The 17132-nt window shown below is 53.4% G+C and overlaps 1 protein-coding gene across 1 annotated transcript; it reads right to left on the bottom strand.

Annotated features, from left to right (window-relative positions):
* Positions 1–4568: 4568 nt before the first annotated feature.
* LOC107502655 (testis, prostate and placenta expressed) lies at positions 4569–12222 on the bottom strand. The gene is given in 9 exon segments (XM_016130065.2): positions 4569–5128; positions 6252–6284; positions 6647–6711; positions 6917–6978; positions 7448–7622; positions 7899–7960; positions 11027–11282; positions 12081–12119; positions 12121–12222. Coding segments are annotated over 9 exon segments (825 nt in total). The 3' UTR covers positions 4569–5097.
* Positions 12223–17132: the final 4910 nt, after the last annotated feature.

Raw genomic sequence — 17132 nt, 5'->3', positions numbered from 1 at the left:
ATAATCGTTCCTTTTGCTCCAACCCCTGACAGGACAGCAACTTTGGGGTGAAGGGTGACATCTGGATGAGAACCAGAGCTGGGGGGAACAAGAGGAAGAGGCTGGCATAAACTTCACATTTTGGAGTTAGTAATTCAGTGATTGCCCCTGGCAGGGGCAAAGAGGCGCTGTGCTGAGGGGGTGGGGGCATTTCACAGGTTCTAAAAGTTGTTGCCAGGCCAGGCTGGGCCACCAAAGACAACTTTCCCGGGGAGCCCGTCATCCTGGCAGCTTTGTCACCTCCCACTGTGTGGCTGGCTCTGTGCTCGGCCCTGCAGGGGGACGGTAGGAGGGGAGCCTCCTCTCCGGGAGCGTAGTCTGTGCTCATGAGCCGTGGTGGCATGGCATGGTGTCGCGGTTAAGAGCGTCCCAGTCAGACCAGGCGAGAGTCCTGCCTCTGCCACTCATCAGTGACAAGGCTTGGGACAGATGGTTTGTGTGTTGGACCTCTCTGAGCCTCATTCTCCTCATCTGTGAAATGGATCCAGTATTGCTCACTTCTGGGCTGTTTGGCACGTAGTGGCCGCTCAGGAAAGTGGAGCACAGGAAAGACAGAGGCGGGAGGGAGCCCGCCCGGCTCTCCCATCTGCATGTCAGGGCTCTCCCTACCCCACCTCCGATCCCCCGTTCATGAGACCTTGCCCATCCACCAGCTGCTCTGAGCCTCGTACCATCCATCCCGCTGACATGGGCAGGGCAGGCCTGAGCCTTCCCTTTGTGCTGACCCTTGAGAAGTCCAGGGGCTGCCCAGAGGCATATATATGGTTAGTGATGGCGGTGGCCTGGAACTGTGGGGCTGCCAGGTGGGATAGGTTGGGGGTGGATAGTAGGGGCCAGGATAGCCCTGGGCTCCAGCCACTGAAGTCTGGGGCTCTAGCTTCAACCCACTCTTTGCTGACCAGGAAGTCTGGAACAATAGCCGGGAATGGTGCGAGCACTGGATCTGGCAGAGGGGGCAGCCAGCTCTCTGGCCTGCTGTCAATTTCTTGAGAGTCTGAAGCTCCTCTGTTCATCTCCATAAAGAACCTAGGCCTCTGCAGGCACCATTATGGAGGCCCGTCTCTCTGTCTCTAGTCCACTATCCTGACCTCCCAACCCCCACTCAGTCTCGCCTCCAGAGCAGCCTCAGACAGGACCAGGGTCTGCTCTGGCCTTGGACTTTTGCCCAGGGCCTCCCAGCCCAGCCTCCCTGTGATAAGCTCCATGTCCTATCCTCACGCAGGCAGATTCTCTGTTTCTTGAAGGTCACGCCTCCAGGAAAAGCTTTGGCTGCTACTGATCTTCTGCAAATCTAGAAAGATCCTGGCTGGAATGCCCAGTCCTCATCAAGGCACTGAAAAGCAGGTCAAAGGGAGGGAGTGGGTCTGTGAGGTCTCCCTATCACTGTGCGTGTGTCCGCACCCACCCCGGGTCCGCATTGCTGCCTTTGCTCATCCATGAGCATTACTGAGCACCTGCTGTTTGCCAGGCACTGAGCTGCTGCTGCAGCCATGAAGCCGTAACTTCAGATGAGTTTTGAGGTTTTCATTGTATCAAAAGGTAAGGTCAAAAATGTCAAAGCTGCTGATATTTAGTACAAAATATTACCTGTGGGAGTCCTCCCTGGCCCTTACCTCACCCCTCCCTCAGCTAGGATCCTCACCCCATCCCTGATTCTCCCCCATGGTCAGCTCCAGGCCCTGGGTGAAGATGCATTTTGTGTGTTACTTTGTAATAAACACAACTATTACTTTGTAGTATTGTTTCATTTAGTCCAGGCCCCATTTCTGAGTCCTAGTCTACTTAGAAAAGAGTGGTATTTCCTGAGAGCAGAGGTCAGGAATTAGTCCCTCTGAAACGGCTACGGTCCCTGTACTTGCAGTTTTGGGGAAGAATAGGGTGAGAAGGGAGGACTTAAAAGAGGCCTGCCTGGAAGAAAGGATGGGATTTGGGTAGGAAGAAATTGGGAAAGCATTTCAGGGGGAAGGCAGGCTTTGCACAAAGGTTAGGACGCAGACAAGAACCTGGGGTGTTTGGAACAGCAGGGAGGCTGGTGGTGGGGTTTGCGTTAGAGTAATATGTCCAGGGCCAGGCCAGGTAGTGGATTTGGGGTCAGGCCGGGAAGGCCTGGAGTTGAGGCTATGGAGGCTGGGCTGTCCCCAAGGCATTGGCCACTGGGAGGATTTCTAATGTGATTTATTTATGATGAATAAGAGCCCCTTGAAGCTCAGGAGACTTCGAGGCCGGGAGATAGTGGTCAAGCTGGGTGGGGATGGAGCTTCTTTCCACCTCTTGGCTTCTGGGTGGGATTTTCAACTTGCAGACTGCCACTGCCAGCAACTTCGAGAGAGTTTCTGGTGGCATATCTCCTCTCTCTAAGCCTTGGTCAAATGTCCTCACCCCAGAGAGACTCCTCTGGTTTCCTCCCCACCCTTGGCTTGCATCTCTCTCATAGCACGAAGGTAGTAGAGTGTGGTGGCCACGGGCTCGGGGGCAGGCAGGTTGGCTTCACTTCCCAGCCCTTGTAACCTTGGGGAAGTCACTAACCCCCCCTTGAGTTCTTCACATCATCTGCAAAGTGGGCCTACAATTATCCACCTCATGGTGCCTGCAGAGGGCGTGAAACTTTGCCTTGCATGTAATAGAAAATACATACTCAATCAGGCTTGTTAATGCTCATCTACTCTGCGTTTTCTTTATTCTTGGGCACACATGTTCAATATCTCTGAGATCAAGATTCAGTGTACAACTGGTGAGCAAGAACATATTCAAATTGCTGGTGTGGGTCACTACTCACAGCCCTTGGACTTGAGAAGCATGGTCTAGGTGTGCCCATATTCTCGCCTTCTGCTTTCAGGTTTGAATCAGCTCAGCCTGCTTCTCTCCCGCTGGACTGAAAGTGCCTCAAAGGCAGGGATGGCATCTGGTCTCTGACCCTCCAACATGGGGCCTGGCAAAGCCTCAAACGTCTGCTGAGCCAAATTCTTGGATGGACTTGCTCAGTCATTCAATTTCAAGGAAGCAGGACCAGGAAAAAACTTCCAGGCACTTGATTCCTCTGGCATGTTTCAGCATGCTCTCTGGAGCTCTCTGGCTGTCCCCAGGCTCATGCAGGCCAGGAATCCAGCACCTCTGCTGTGAGCCTTGGGCAAATCCATCTCTTCTCTGAGTTGGCATGTTGGAGGGGGACATACAGTCCTGCAGAATGTGCCCTTGACACCCTAGGGGGTATGCCAATGGCTTCCCAGGTTCAAGCTGGGCTTGGAGGAAAGGGCTTCCTCCAGCATAAAACAGGGGAAGGCTGGGCACCTCCTCGACAAGGCCCAGAGGAAGAAGGGGCTCTGTGATCTGCTACCACTTCCTGTCTGCTCTCCACCTCGCTCGTCTCCTGCCCTGTTGTCGTCAGAGGCCCATACTTAAAGACCGAGAGACAGACACCACTGTCCCTCACCTTGATATAACGGTAATAATCATCACTTCCACTTCTAAAAGAAATTAAAATCGACCTTGAGTGTGTAAGGCAGGCTCTGTCTGCTTATCAGACACCACCACACCTTACCTCATTTATTACCCAAAGTTGAACAAAAGACCCCCATTCTGGGAAATAATTTATTCTACAAATATTGAGCACCGACTATATGCAAACGCTGTCAAATGCTGGGACTCATTTTGAGTGCTGGCTTCTGGGTTTGGCCAGAGGCTATTACCTGGGTCTGGGCCTCAGTTTTCCCATCTGTAAATAGGGCAGCATTAGTTCTGCTCACTTTCCAAGGTGCTTATGGGGTGCGAGGCATGGAGATCATGGGTCATATGATAATGTGTTCTAAACAGTATAAGACAGGGTCCAGAAGTGAGGGGCTGGTATTACTCTTTAAATTCCTTCCACCTGAGACCTGGCGTGCACGCATTAGGTGCTCAGTAAATATTAGTGGAAGCAGAGGAAGAGGGTGTAAGTCAGGGCTTTCTAACATTTGAGGGCACCAACTCTCCTGAGAATCAGTCGAAAACAAGAAGTCTTTCATGGAAAATGCACACGTGGGTGGACACACAGTTTTGCACACAATTTCAGAAAGTTCAGGACTCCTGAAGCCCCAGATCCTAGAACTGGAAAGTGCTGTCGAAACGGTTCCTGAGCTTGGCGGCTGTCTCGCCGATTTGGGTCTGTTCTTGAAGACCGCCCACAGGTGGAGCGGGGTGGGCTATCTGTCAGGTCTGGGAGGTAAGTGCTGGTGCTATTGCTCTAACCCTCTAACGATGCCAGAGACATGTTTCCTTAGGGGCTTTGAGTGGGGTTATTCTGGACTTGGCCTGGGAGTGCCCATGGCTGTCCCCAGGACATCATGCCTTCCTTTCTGTAGGTTGGTGGGCAGATGAGGGTTAGTCCTGAAGCCACGAAGATAGAGCAGACAGCTTTTCACGTACATCATGTGTTCACTCCTGCCTTAAGGAGCAGGAAACTTTCTTTTCTGAGTGGCCTCAGGCCCCTCCTCTTACTTCCACACTATGCTGCTTCACAGGAAATAAAGGCCACAGGCCCGGTCATCCTTTCAGAGTCCACCTCTACCTCTTCAGGGGACCCTGGGCCCAGGGAAGCCCCCCAGAGTACACTGCTGTGGCCAAGGCTTCTGAGAGAGGTGTCTAAAAATCCTTTTTGAACTCCCTCTCTTTTTTTCAAGGGTCAAGTTCAGAGTTTCAGACAGGAGGCTTCGTTGTGGGGTTGCAAAGGGGGGACAGGGGCACAAGGAAAACCCAATTCTCGGGCCTGCCTCTGCGCCCCACCTACAGCTGGATCCTGACTGTCTACCTGGGGTCATCAGATGTCTTTCTCTCCTGCCACCAGTCTTCCAGGATTTGGTAGGGGGCAGGTAAGGGCAAGACATCACCATCGTGAGGTCCTCAAAGCCCTTGTAACACACACACACACGCACACAAGCCTGGTGTCCCTCTAGGAGCATTAGTTTATTTCCAGTCAGGCTGAACTCACAGGGAAATGGGTAATGCCACCGTACACCCTCTGTCCGTCTGGAGAACCCAAGATGGCATGGAGGTTGGCCTGGAGGTTGGCCTCCTCTTCACAGATTAATGCCAGGGAGTCAGGTAATTGGAACGACTGTGGGGAGAAACAGGGGAGGTGGGTGCCTCCAGGATATCCTGGGGAAAATCAGACTGCCCTTGTCTAGGCCACTCCCCAAAACCCACCCACGTGCCCTCGAGACTGAAAACACAGCTTCCAGCCTGTCTCTCTCTCTATGGCTCAAAAGCCCTCATGGCTTCCTATTTTCTTTTCTGTATTTTCAGCCGCTCTGCTTGTCTTTCAAGCCCCCACTTCCAGCCTGTCTCATCTTTATCGCCCTCTGATTCCCAACCATGCTCTGCTTTACTCGTTTTTCAATTCTTTAGTGAACCTACTCTGGCAGGTATTACACAGTAGTAAAAAACCGGAAAGCGGTCCCCTGTGTGTGCACACAGTGGGTGAGAGAAGGTGAGCTTTCCATCGGTAATGATAATGCAGTAGTCTGTGTGGCACCAAACAGAGATGCGCGTGCAGCGACTAACTGGAGGGGGTTTGAGTTGGAGGGGAGAGGCAGAGGGTCACAGAAGACTTCAAGCAGGATCGGGACGTCTGGGCTAGGCTTTAAGAACTGAGGAGGAGGCTTTCAGGCAGAGAAGGATAATCTAAGTGCGGAAACGGCACCAGCAAAGGCGTGGAGTGCTTGCTTGTGCTGGTGCTGTGGGTCGCTCCCAAGAGACAGCTAGAGTGTAGGGAACGGGGCCGAGAGGTGGGAGCTGGCCCCGCTATGAAGATGCTTGAGTATCTTGCACATTCCAGCTGGGACCACTAGCCCCAGCGTTTACCACTTCTCCACATCCTGAAAGGCAGTCTTGGCTTTTCTAGTCATGTTTCTTATATGTCTATTTACTCTTGTGGACCCTGCCCTCCTTCCAGGTCCCACTCCCCGCTCTGGCTTCATCTGGGCCAGCCTGAGTGGGACAAGCTCTCAGCTCCCGCCTCCCAGTGGGCTGCGCTTTCGCCTGGTGTGGCTCTGTGGGGAAGAAAGCAGCTTTCGCTCTCTAACATCACCCGGGAGGGGACCAATGCCCTGGGGGCCCCCTCGCGAGGCCCCGCCAGCGGAGCGGGGTCTGAGAATCCCAGGAGCGGGAGATTGCAGGGTCGCGGCCGACGGGGGCGTGGCCAGGTGTGGGGCGGGGCGGGGGCGGGATCAGTCCCCTACCTGTAGTGGGAGCCGAAGCGTCGGAAAGCGTTCCTGCGAAAGTGGGAGGAGGGTGACCCCGAGGTAGGGAGGCGCGACCCTCTCCGGGAGCTTCACTCCCCTCTCAGGAGACGTCATGCCACCAAGAAGGATTACACCGCACCTCCGCCCCACCTAAACGCCTCCACCCCGAAACGATCAAGTCGCCGGGCACTGGGTAACAGGGCTCTCCGTTTGGTAGGAGTTAATCATTTATTCATTTTGAAATTGCGTTTTTTTTTTAGTGGTATATGGAAGCCAACCAACTCTTCCCAGGCTCGCATTTCCAAGGGCCACTAGGTGTGCGCTGGGGAAAGCGGCCGAGACCCGCCCCCCTCCTTCAGGTGTGGGGACCCCGGGCCTGTGGCGTCACTTACAGGGCATCGAAAGGCAGGGGCTTCTGTCCGTAGCGGTCCAAGCTGGGGTTCTGGCTGAGACAGAACTGGGGCGGGCCAAAGGGATGGGGGGTCCGTGAGCCGGGGGTTCACGTACCCGCCGCGCCCATGCCCCACACCGCGCTCTCTGCAGGAGATCTTGGCCTTGAGAACTGAGAGACCCTGCTCTTAGTCTCCTCCTCACGCCCCGCTCCCTGTTAGCCGCTCCTCCCCTCTACCCCACCGGGCCCCACCGAGTGCAATCCTTCCTACCCGCCAGTTCTGGGTCACCTCCGGCTTCAAGTACCGCACCGCGTAGCCGCTGAAACTCTCCACTGCGGGGAAAGCGCGGATCTCTGGCTCTCCGGGCACCCGGAGCAAGCCCCGCCCCCAACCTTACCTGAGCCCCGCCCTTAGATCAAGCCCCGCCCACACCTGCTCCTAGAGTCTGTCCCGCTGCAACTCCCTTGCCGGAACAGGCGCCGCCTTCAGACCCTGCTCCGGGGTCGCAGAACCAACCCTGGGCTCAGCCTCCGCCCCAATGGCTCCTGGCTGGGACCTGCCTCCCGCCGTCTGCCCAAGACGAGACCCGCCTCTATGGCCCTCGATCTGTCTCAGCCCCTTCCGCTCTATGTGTTCCCGCTGATCTCCAGTTTCCTCTCCCCGTCCTTGCCCGAGCCCACCCCCGATGCCCCCCGCATCCTTCCCCAGTCCGCAACCAGCTTGCAGGGTCCCGGCTAGAGGGGCCCGGCAGCTCGGCTACCTCTCCCCGCCCAGGGCATCCTCCGCGCCAGGTGGACTGACCCTTCTTGCTCGGGCAGGGTAGCTTGAATTCGCCGGCCGAGGACACGAAACGGGACCAGTCCTCGATGGCGCGCGTGAAGCAGGGCCAGTTGACCCGGCTAATGCCCGGCGCGATGGGCGCCAGCTTCCCCTGGCGGCATCTGTGGCGGAGCCTCTGGCCAGCCGCGGTGATGTCCTGCCAGGGCGCGGGGAGTGAGGGCCGCAGGGGTAGGTGCAGAAGCCCGGGGGGCCGACCCAGACTACCCGGGAATCCGGAGCTGACATCCGTCCCAGCTGACCTAGGGGCGCCTGAAGAAGCCCTTGATGGGGAAGGGAAGTGGGAGGGGTCCCAAGGCAGCAGACGAGGAAGGGCACAGAGTGGAGCCCGCCACCGAGGTGCTAAGGGGTGGGTGCAGGAGGGGCCTTGGCCCTCGCCCCTGAGCAAAACCAGGGCGGGGCAAAAGACGCTCACCAAGCACTGCAGGGGTTTGTTGGGGACGCCGAGGAGTGTGAACTGTGCATTGTCGAAGTCATCTGAAGGAAGAGAAAGGGAGAAGAGGTATCTTCTATACCAGTAGTCACAGGCTCATACAGGAGAGTTTTGGCCCACATTGCTTTCAAAATTTTTTTTTGGAATATTTGACAACTTTAAAAATCCTAAGATAAAGTAGATTTTTACTTCCACTCCTTTACAATATTGGGGTGGGGAAGGCCACATCAACTCTAATGCAAAATCTGGTAGCCTTACAGAAAAGCTACATAAAAACAAACTTCTGCATGGCAAAAACAAGAGAAGTTAAAAGACAAATGGGAAAAACATTTCCACTTATTTTACAGATGAGATGCAATTTCCGTATTATTGAAAGAGCTCCTAGAAATCAAGACCAAAAAGAAAAAAAGAAAAAATGGGTAAACAACATGCACAGATAGTTCAGACACAAATAAGGAATACGAATGGCTCCTAAATACATGAAAAGACACTCAACTTCATTCATAATAGACGAATGCATATTCAAAGTACATTAAGATAATAGTTTTTGTCCATCAGATTGGAAACAATCCAAAAGTTAGCACAGTTATTGGAAACAGGGCCACTGCCATACATTACCAGAGGCGGTAAAATTGATTCAAGCCTATGGAAAGCAATCGGCAATATCTATCAGAATTACAAATACACATAACTTTTGACCCCACAATCCTGTTTCTGGGAATTTATCTCATTTTACAGCTGCACGACTGGGAAATGATGTGGGGAGATTTACCCATTTCAGAAGGTTGTTTGTAATAGCAAATGACTAGAATCAACTCAGGTGTCTCACATGAAAAGACTGGCTAAATAAACTATGATGCACCCTCAATATGCAGCTATTGAAAATAAATAGAGGAAGTTCTCAACACACAATCATCTAAGGTGCAGAAGAGTGTGTGCCGTATGCTACGTTTTGCTTTAATGCCTGAAACTGAGATGATTGAAGGCAGAAAAGAATATACATTTAGGTCACCACCTTAACCAAGTCTTCAAACTCAGTATCACGAATAGTGAGACAATAACATTCTGTGCCTCCTCTCGAAGCTGTGGCAAACATGGCATCCATCACCTCTGAAAGAAGGTTCTGGCCAGCAATGCTTTATCCAGCTAAAGAAGTCCCTATACCTAGTTTCTAGTTTGCAAAAGGTAAGATTATCTAGATTATCAAGGTAAGCAATACCATAAGGAAACACTCAATTTTACAGTGTGGGACTGTCTGTCTACAACATAACTGTTTTGAACTCTTAAAAAGTCAGTATTATGAGGGAAAAATGGAAAGTTGGTAGACTGTTTTAGGCTAAGACTAAAGACGCATAACAACTAAAAGCAATGCATATCCTACATTAATCCTAATCCCCCCCCAAAAAAAATTTTTTTTAACTATAAAAGACATCTTTTGGAGTAATTGGGGATATTTTAATATGGACTGAATCTTAGATGTTATGGAGTTATTGCTAACTTTCATAAATGTGGTAATGGTATCATGTCATGTAGAAGGTTGTTCTTTTCATTGGGAGCTGCTTGCTAAAGTGTGTGTGTTTGTGTGTGTGTGTGAGAAAGAGAAAGAAATAAACACAGCGAAATATTAATCGAAGTAAGGAAAAGGTAATGGGTTTTCATAGTATTAGTCTTTCAACTTTTCCTGTGTTTGAATACGATCATAATAAAAAGTCGGTGAGCAAAATAATACATGTTTGTATTTGCAATGATAAACAATGAAAGGATACATTAGAAACTAAAACTAGTTAGCTGTAAGTGGGCGTGGAAGGAGGGAGGAGCAAGACTTGTTAAATGTACATTGTTATGTTTCGAATTTTAAACCTGTGACTGTTATTTTTACTAACGCATATACTTACAATAAAATACATATCTAAACCAAGAATGAGCCTTCCCTAAAAACCTAGATTCCAAGAGAAGTTAGGAAATTGGAAGATTCGATGGCTGTGTGGACCCTCCCCACACAGCAGCAGTAGCTGCTCCCTGCGCAGGGGGGTGCATGGGGGGCTCCACTCCACCTTTCACCCCTCCCTCTCCTCTGCTTCCTCGCCCACTTGCAGTACTTGAGTTTCCCATCTTGGCTGTCTACCCACACTGGTACCAAATCCTGTTATGTTATCTCCTAAACGTCTCTCGAAACCCTTGCCAGTGGCCAAGACACACTACTTCTAAAGACTGTGGTCCCTCCCTGTGTCCTAACCACACCCACCCGACACTATCCACCTCCAGCCCTTCCTGGCCATCCTCCACGCCCCTCCCCCACAGTGCTCAGACCTCTTTTCTGCTTAAAAGTCTTCCGAGGTTCCTATTTCCCTCCTGAGAAATCCCGGGCCCCAGGGCTACACGGGCACCAGGGTTGAATGCTCTCGCTGCCCTGCCATAAACCTTTTCCTCCGGTGCTGCCACACCCCAACACCCTGTGTAGCTTTGCCCTTCCAAGCCTCTGCAAATGCTGTTCCATACGGCCGCAACGCCCTTTGTTTCCCTGTGGACCCAGCACAGTGTCCGGCACAAAGCTGGTGCTTCCTACATGTGCCGAAATGCACGTGTGCGTCCGTGTGGCACCCCTACCTCCGCGCCCAAGCTTCCTGACTCAAGAAGGGTGATTCTTTGGGCCACGTCCACCTGCCACTCATGGAAGACGTGCGGAGGGTCTGTCTCTTCTTTCTCCAGGTGGAGAGATGACTGGGTGGAAGTTCTTACCCTCATTATTACTACTCCTGCTGCTGCAACTACCTCTGCGCTGTTCTTTCTCCATTAATAACAACAACGAGGATGTATGACGTGCTCTATTCTTGCCAGGCACTACTCTAAGTGCTTTCCCGGCCTTATCTTTAATCTCACACTAGCCTGAGGAGGCAGGTCCCTTTATCATCCCCACTTTACTGATAAGGAAAGGGAGGCTCAGACCTGTCAGGTTTCCTGGTAAGGAGCAGCAGAGCTGGGACCAACCCCTGGAACGTTTTCAGCAGCCCCTCGTGGCTTTTCCCTCCCAAGTCTCTCTCCTTGAAACTGTCCGCCCCTTCCCCAAAGGGTCGGAGGGTCCCCGGCGGTGGCGGGCGAGGAGGCCTGACCTTTGCGGCAGTAGGTGGTGGACTGGCAGTGCTCGTCGGTCAGGCAGGCCTTGACAGAGTCCATGTCCATGCGCCGCAGGCTGGGCAGGGCCGGGTGGTAGAGCTGATGCTTCACGCCTGCCAACTGGTTGCGCTGCGGCTCCAGCGGGAGCAGGATCACGGGGGACGCGCACACGTGGGCGGAGCCGTCCTCCCAGGGCACCAGGTCCACGATGCGGGCCATGGCTGGGGAGCGGAGAGTAAAAAGGGGCTTAACCTGAGTCGGGCGCCCTTCTAAGTGGGAACACAGCCTTGGCCAGTGTGGATTTTTGTCTGCTGGTCTGACATTTATTGAGCGCCTACTTGGTGCCAGGTTCTGTTTTTTTTTTGGAGCTCCCCATGTGATGGCAGGGACATTCAGACGACATAACATACACACAGGATGCGCTCTGGGCTCTGACAGAGGTTAGCGCAGGCCGTGTGTGTGTGTGTGTGTGTGTGTGTGTGTGTGTGTGTGTCTGGGGAGGCTGGGGTTGGGACATTCAGGGAATGATTTCTAAAAGAGGTGACACTGTAGTCTATTCTTCAATAATGAGCAGGAAGCGGCAGCAGGTGGGATCAGATTGAGCTCAGAATGCCTCTGGGTAACTAGTTATGGACTTTCGGCCTTAGCTGAGGTCTCCGGCATTTACTCAAAATTCTACGGGGAGACAGAAAAGTTTTAAAGAAAGAGAGAGAGAGAAATAATACGAACTAGAAAGACATTGCTGGCTACGCAGTGCTTTCCTTTAAAAAGCAGTTATTCCCCGGGAGCCATTCGGCCATTTAAACTTTCTTTAGTGAGAATTTGTTGACTCAGCTTGCTTCCTTCCTGACGTTAGAGGTGAGAGAGGGAGGTGAGTGGTAGGTGGGCAGGAGGAGGGGGGACCTAGGGCAGTGGAGGAGCAGGGAGAGGGCACGAGGAGCTCCTCAGGGGATGGGCCTGCAGGGGGAGGGCCAGGGAGCGGAGGATGAGAGGAGGGAAGAGAGGACTTCCGCTCCTGACCGGACAGTGGCTACCTCATCTGCAGGACACAGGCTCCAGGCGCACAGGCTGATAAGGATTTTCTGCTCTTCCGATGGCTCAGCGAGGAGAAGGGGCAGGGAGGTGGGCTGGGCCCTGGTGCCTTATGAGGTAGTAGGAGAATAAAGGAACATTCTGCAGAGACAACGCCCATTGCAGCCTGATTGTGAGGGCACACACTCCTCAGCAACCCCAGCAACCAAGCAACCATGTGCTCTGGGTCCTGGGCACTGCTCCCTCACCCACACTCCGGTTGCTGTCTCCCGGGCTTTGGGAAATGTTGGACTGGGAGCTGAGGCTCCTTGGCAGCGGCCATGCCAGCGCTGGCCGGAGCAGGCTGTGTGACCCTAGGCTAGTTACTGTCTCTCCGTGGGCCTTAAGGCTCCCATCTGTGTTATGCAAGGATCCTGGGCCCTGCTATGAGGGGGTGTCTGTGAGCCGGTAGGGCCCTCCCGCAAACCTGCAAACTTCAGGGAAGAGGGCGCTGCCCTGCCCGCCAGCCCTTGGGGCTACAGCAGCAGAGATTAGCCATAGCCAGTATCCAGGGTCAGCATAAGGAGATCAGGGAGAGTGGTGGCCTCAGCAGGGCAGGGATTAGCAGGTGATACATCATCCCCAGCCCCCTGTGGGCCCGCAGCCTCCATCCCTCCTTCCCAGGAAAGCAAGGTCACGAGTGCCTAAGCCCGGCACTCCAAAGCCCTGGGGAATGCCCACCACTCCGGTCACAACCATTGGAAACGGACCCCCAGGTGAGGAAACCCTGGGAGGACCCAGCCTATTCGCATTTATTGGCACATGCTTTGCATACACCTGCCCAGGAACCGAGCTGGTGAGATCGTGCAGGATTTGGCTCCCTACAGAGCTCCATGCAGCCCCAAAGCAGCACCCCCAAGACCAGTCCGTCTTGGAAAACCTTCCTAGAGTTGACTCCATTCAGCACCCCACATTTATTTTTTAAACTCTTTCAAAGTTATAAAATCTAACAAATACAGAAAATGGATAAATAAGCAACGTAACCAATAATTTATAAAGCGAGACCCCGTGTAACTACCATGCAAGTGAACACACGGGGTGCCACTTTGCAGAAACGGTTTAGCAGTTTCTTAAAAAGCGAAATATATAAATTCACCACATGACCCAGCAATTCTACCTCTAGGAATCTCCCCAGGGGAAATGCAACCGTATGTCCGCAACCAGACTTGAACGCAAATGTTCACATTCTTTATTATAGCCCCAAAGGTGAAAGCACCCATGTGTCCATTGGCAAGTGAACAGACAGACAGACTATGGCGTATCTGGAGCATGGCATACTCTTGGGAATGCCAAAGAAATGAGGAACCGATACACGCTACAATGCGGATGATTATGCTAAGCGCAAGAAATCAGCCACAAAAACGCCTCACGTATCGTATGATCTACTTATATAAAATACCCACGAAAGGCAAATCCTCGGAGACAGAAGGCAGATTAGTGGTTGCCGGGGGCCGAGGGTGGGAATGGGGAGTGACTGTCATCAAGCCCGAAGGAGCTTGTTGGGGTGACGGGTGCTGGAACCATTCTAAAACTAGATGGTGCTAGTTGCTTAGCTAAGGCAATTTACTAAAAATCACCGGGTGCATGCTTAAAACGAGTGAGTCTTATGGCATATAAATGATACCTCAATAAAGTTGCTTTTAAAAATAGATCCTGGCTAATGAAAGCAAGAAGCAGGACCCTCGCCAGCCCCTAGAAGCTTCCACATACCCCGTCCCAGGCACGACCCCTAACCCTCTGCAAGAGGTAACTACTCTCCTGCTTCCTAGTATAACGGCTGCTTTTCTTTATAGTTTTATCACCTGTTTTACAGCCATAGACGAGTCAGGCTAATCTGGCTAATCTTGAACTTTTGTATGTGTATACATACACGTGCGAGTCATCCATACGGGGCGGGGTGGAGGGGGGGGCTGAGCTTTGTACCTTTTTCTCACTCTGCACCCCATTATTCTTCACCCAGGCCCATCTGAATTTGCCCGCTCCCCAGGGGTCCACTGCCTCCGGGTTGCCCAATCCAGGGGGCACATGTCCAGCCTCTGCTCACGCCACTCACGCAGTGTTCCCACGTGGCCACGCCCCCTCAGCACACCCCGCTTCCTGCTTCTCTTCGCCCCTCACCAGCGGCTACTTCAGACTCCTATCCTAGCTCCTCCTCCTTTTCCCAGCCTCAGAGTGTGCCAGAGAGTCCAGGTGCCATCTTTGGTCCTCTTCCTTTCTTGGCGTTGGATTCCCTGGGTGGTCTCCATCAGTCCTACAGCCTCAGCATCATCTGCAAGCTGAGCCGATGCCGCCAACATTTCTATATCTAGTCCACCTCTCCCTAAGCTCCAGACACACACACTCACACACACTTGCACACACACACTCTCTCACACACACACACTCTCACACACACACCTCACCACCTACTGCACATTGCCACTTGGATGCCTCTCAGACATCTCAACAAAACAGACTTTCTGTTTTCCCCTCAGAACTCTTCTTCGCGCCCTAGGCCCAGGCTTCCCCTTTTTCGTAAATGACGCCACCTGCCACCCAGCTGCCCAAGCTGAGTCCCCTCAACGCCTCCCTTTTCCTTCCCCTCCCCTTTCTCTCTGTCTCTACTGCTACCTGCCTAGTCCAAGTCCTGTCTTTTCTACACTGGCCTCTGTCAAGCCAGAGGAAGGGTGACTATCACTGACGACACAGGCCATCACTTGCAGGCCCAGACCCAGCCAGGGGCCTGGCTAGAGGTGCTATGGAGAGGAGCCCTGACCCCCTGCAGCCTGGTATATTTACAGAGGAGTGACGGGAGCCACCTTGAGCTTCGCCACTGGTGTTGAGCCTTGTTGGAAGAAAGAATATCCTCCCACACCAGCTGCCTTGGGGGGCTGCATCTCAGAGGTCTAGCCTAGGAAGGAGCCCGGGGGTCACCCAGTCACAAACTGGACTGTGCCTCTGCAGCCTCCTGACCAGTTTCCTGCTCCCATGACTGCCCACTGCACAACAGCCACACGGACCATGTTTGGCTGCTGTTCACAACCACCGTGGGCCTCCACGCTCCGTCAGCTGAAACTGGTCTTCTCGTGTGGCTTACAGGCCCTCGTGATCTGTCTTGGCCTTCCTCTGGACGTCTCCCACCACTCTCCCCTCCCCCTAGCCTCCTCTCTGTTCCTCAGGTGCCTCCAAGCTCATTCCAGCCTCAGGACCTTTACCTGTGCAGTATCCTCTGCCTGGAACATCATTCACTCAGATCTTGCTTTTCACGTCTCAGCTCAAATAACTACCTCTTTGTATAGAGACCTGACTAGTCCCTGCTTCCCACCGCTACACACATGTCTCTGTCCCATCTGTTTCCTTCATAGAACTCAGCATAATTTGCAATATTTCTTTATTCGCCTTTAATCCGTTGTATTTCTGCCTCCTCCATTGAATGTAAGCTCCGTGAGAGCAGGTCTCATGTCTGCCTTGCTCAGTGTGCTGCCGGACACACAAGGAGAGCTCAAGAAATGTTGTGGCTGATCAAGTCAGTTTCCGGCCCCTTTGCTGAACATCCCCCCACCCCACCCCCCACCCAGCTCCTATCACCTCACTGAGCCCCTCTTCACTGGACCTCTGTCCCCCTTGTCCTTTCCCTCTAGATCTCTGTGTCTTTTCTGGGGGCCAACCTCATTTTGGGGGCCAGCTCACACACAGTCAGTCATCTGCCAGTCCTTGGATCCCTCTTAAAGGCCCAGCCCTGGGACCACAGCCATTCTGACAGGGGCTGCGGAGGCCTCACCCAGCTGCAGAAGACCCTGGGCCAGAGACAATCTGTCTGAGTCCCGGAGCTGTGGCCAGAGAGCTGGGGTATGGCTCCCGCCACTGTCACCGACAGTTTACATGCCCCTGCCACCTTGAGGAGTCTCCCAGAACCACATGGGAACTACAAGCTGTCATTCTCCAACCAGCCACTCTGCAACTTGGCCAAGGCAGGTGGGGAGCCAGGCCCCTCGTACCTGGGCAGACCCCCTAGCAACTCGGGGTGCCCCAAACCTGGGCCACCTGGGGCTCCTTCCCTGGGGGCCCTGGGGAGTTGTCGTTAGCTCCCTGGGCATCGACCTCCTTCCTCTTTTCCACCGCCACCTCCCACCCCTGTTTGGCACCTGCTAATCCTTTGCACACGGCCCTGTCTGGTGCAGGCAATTAATCCCCGGTGTTTGCGAGGCCAGCTGCTAGCGGGAGGGAGAAGGCACTTCCTGGCTGGTGGTCGGCATCTGAGCAGGTAACTCAGGATAAGGTGGCGGCTCGGTGGGACTGCTGATGAGATCCCCATGTTCTTCTAGCGGGGTGTTAAGACTTAGAGAAACAGGCCCGGCTGGGAAACCCGAGGCTTCCTTCTCCTCCGCTTCCGGTGGGGCCCAAACCTTAGCGTGCCTCAGAATCTTCAGGGGCATCTTGTAGAAAGGCAGGTTCTAGGTCCTTCAGAGGGTTTGGAGGGACCTAGGAATCTGTGTTTTTACCAGCTCCCCAGAAGAACGGCTGGTGGCCCAGGCACCACTGTTGTCCTGGGCTGCCCCTCTCAGGTCCCCCTTCCTACCTGAGCCGCCCTCCTCAGAGTAGAGCTGGCAGGGACAAGGCCGAAAGATGGGAGGGATTTGCAAGAGGTTCCGTTTGGCTGAGTCTGGAGGAAGAAGACAATTTGGGAGTGGAGAAGGCTTCCCTAGTCATTTCCAGAAGGTTCAGAAGCAGGAGCCAGGATTGCTACCTGCTGTGAGAGGATTTGCAGGACTGGCTCACGGAGGAAGCGAATGCCAGCACCATCGGGCGTAGGTGTGGGACATCCGGAGACAGACAGACCTGAGTCTAAACTCGACCTGGCCGCACGCTGCCTGCGTTGCTTTCGTTTAGTCTACTGACCTCTCTGTGCCTCCATTTCCTTTGCCGTAAAGAGGTGATGAAAACACTTATTTTTACTGGGACTGGGCCAAAGGTGGTGAGGACGAGGATGAGGTTGATCAGAGGTGGCGAGCACCTCGCTCGGTTTTGGCTTGTGGGGCTGCCGGTTCCGCC

Source organism: Rousettus aegyptiacus, unplaced genomic scaffold (assembly GCF_014176215.1).
Source record: "Rousettus aegyptiacus isolate mRouAeg1 unplaced genomic scaffold, mRouAeg1.p scaffold_m13_p_14, whole genome shotgun sequence".
Taxonomy (NCBI): Eukaryota; Metazoa; Chordata; class Mammalia; order Chiroptera; family Pteropodidae; genus Rousettus; species Rousettus aegyptiacus.
The sequence above is the reverse complement of the archived record's forward strand: the minus strand, read 5'-3'. Positions and strand labels throughout refer to the sequence as shown.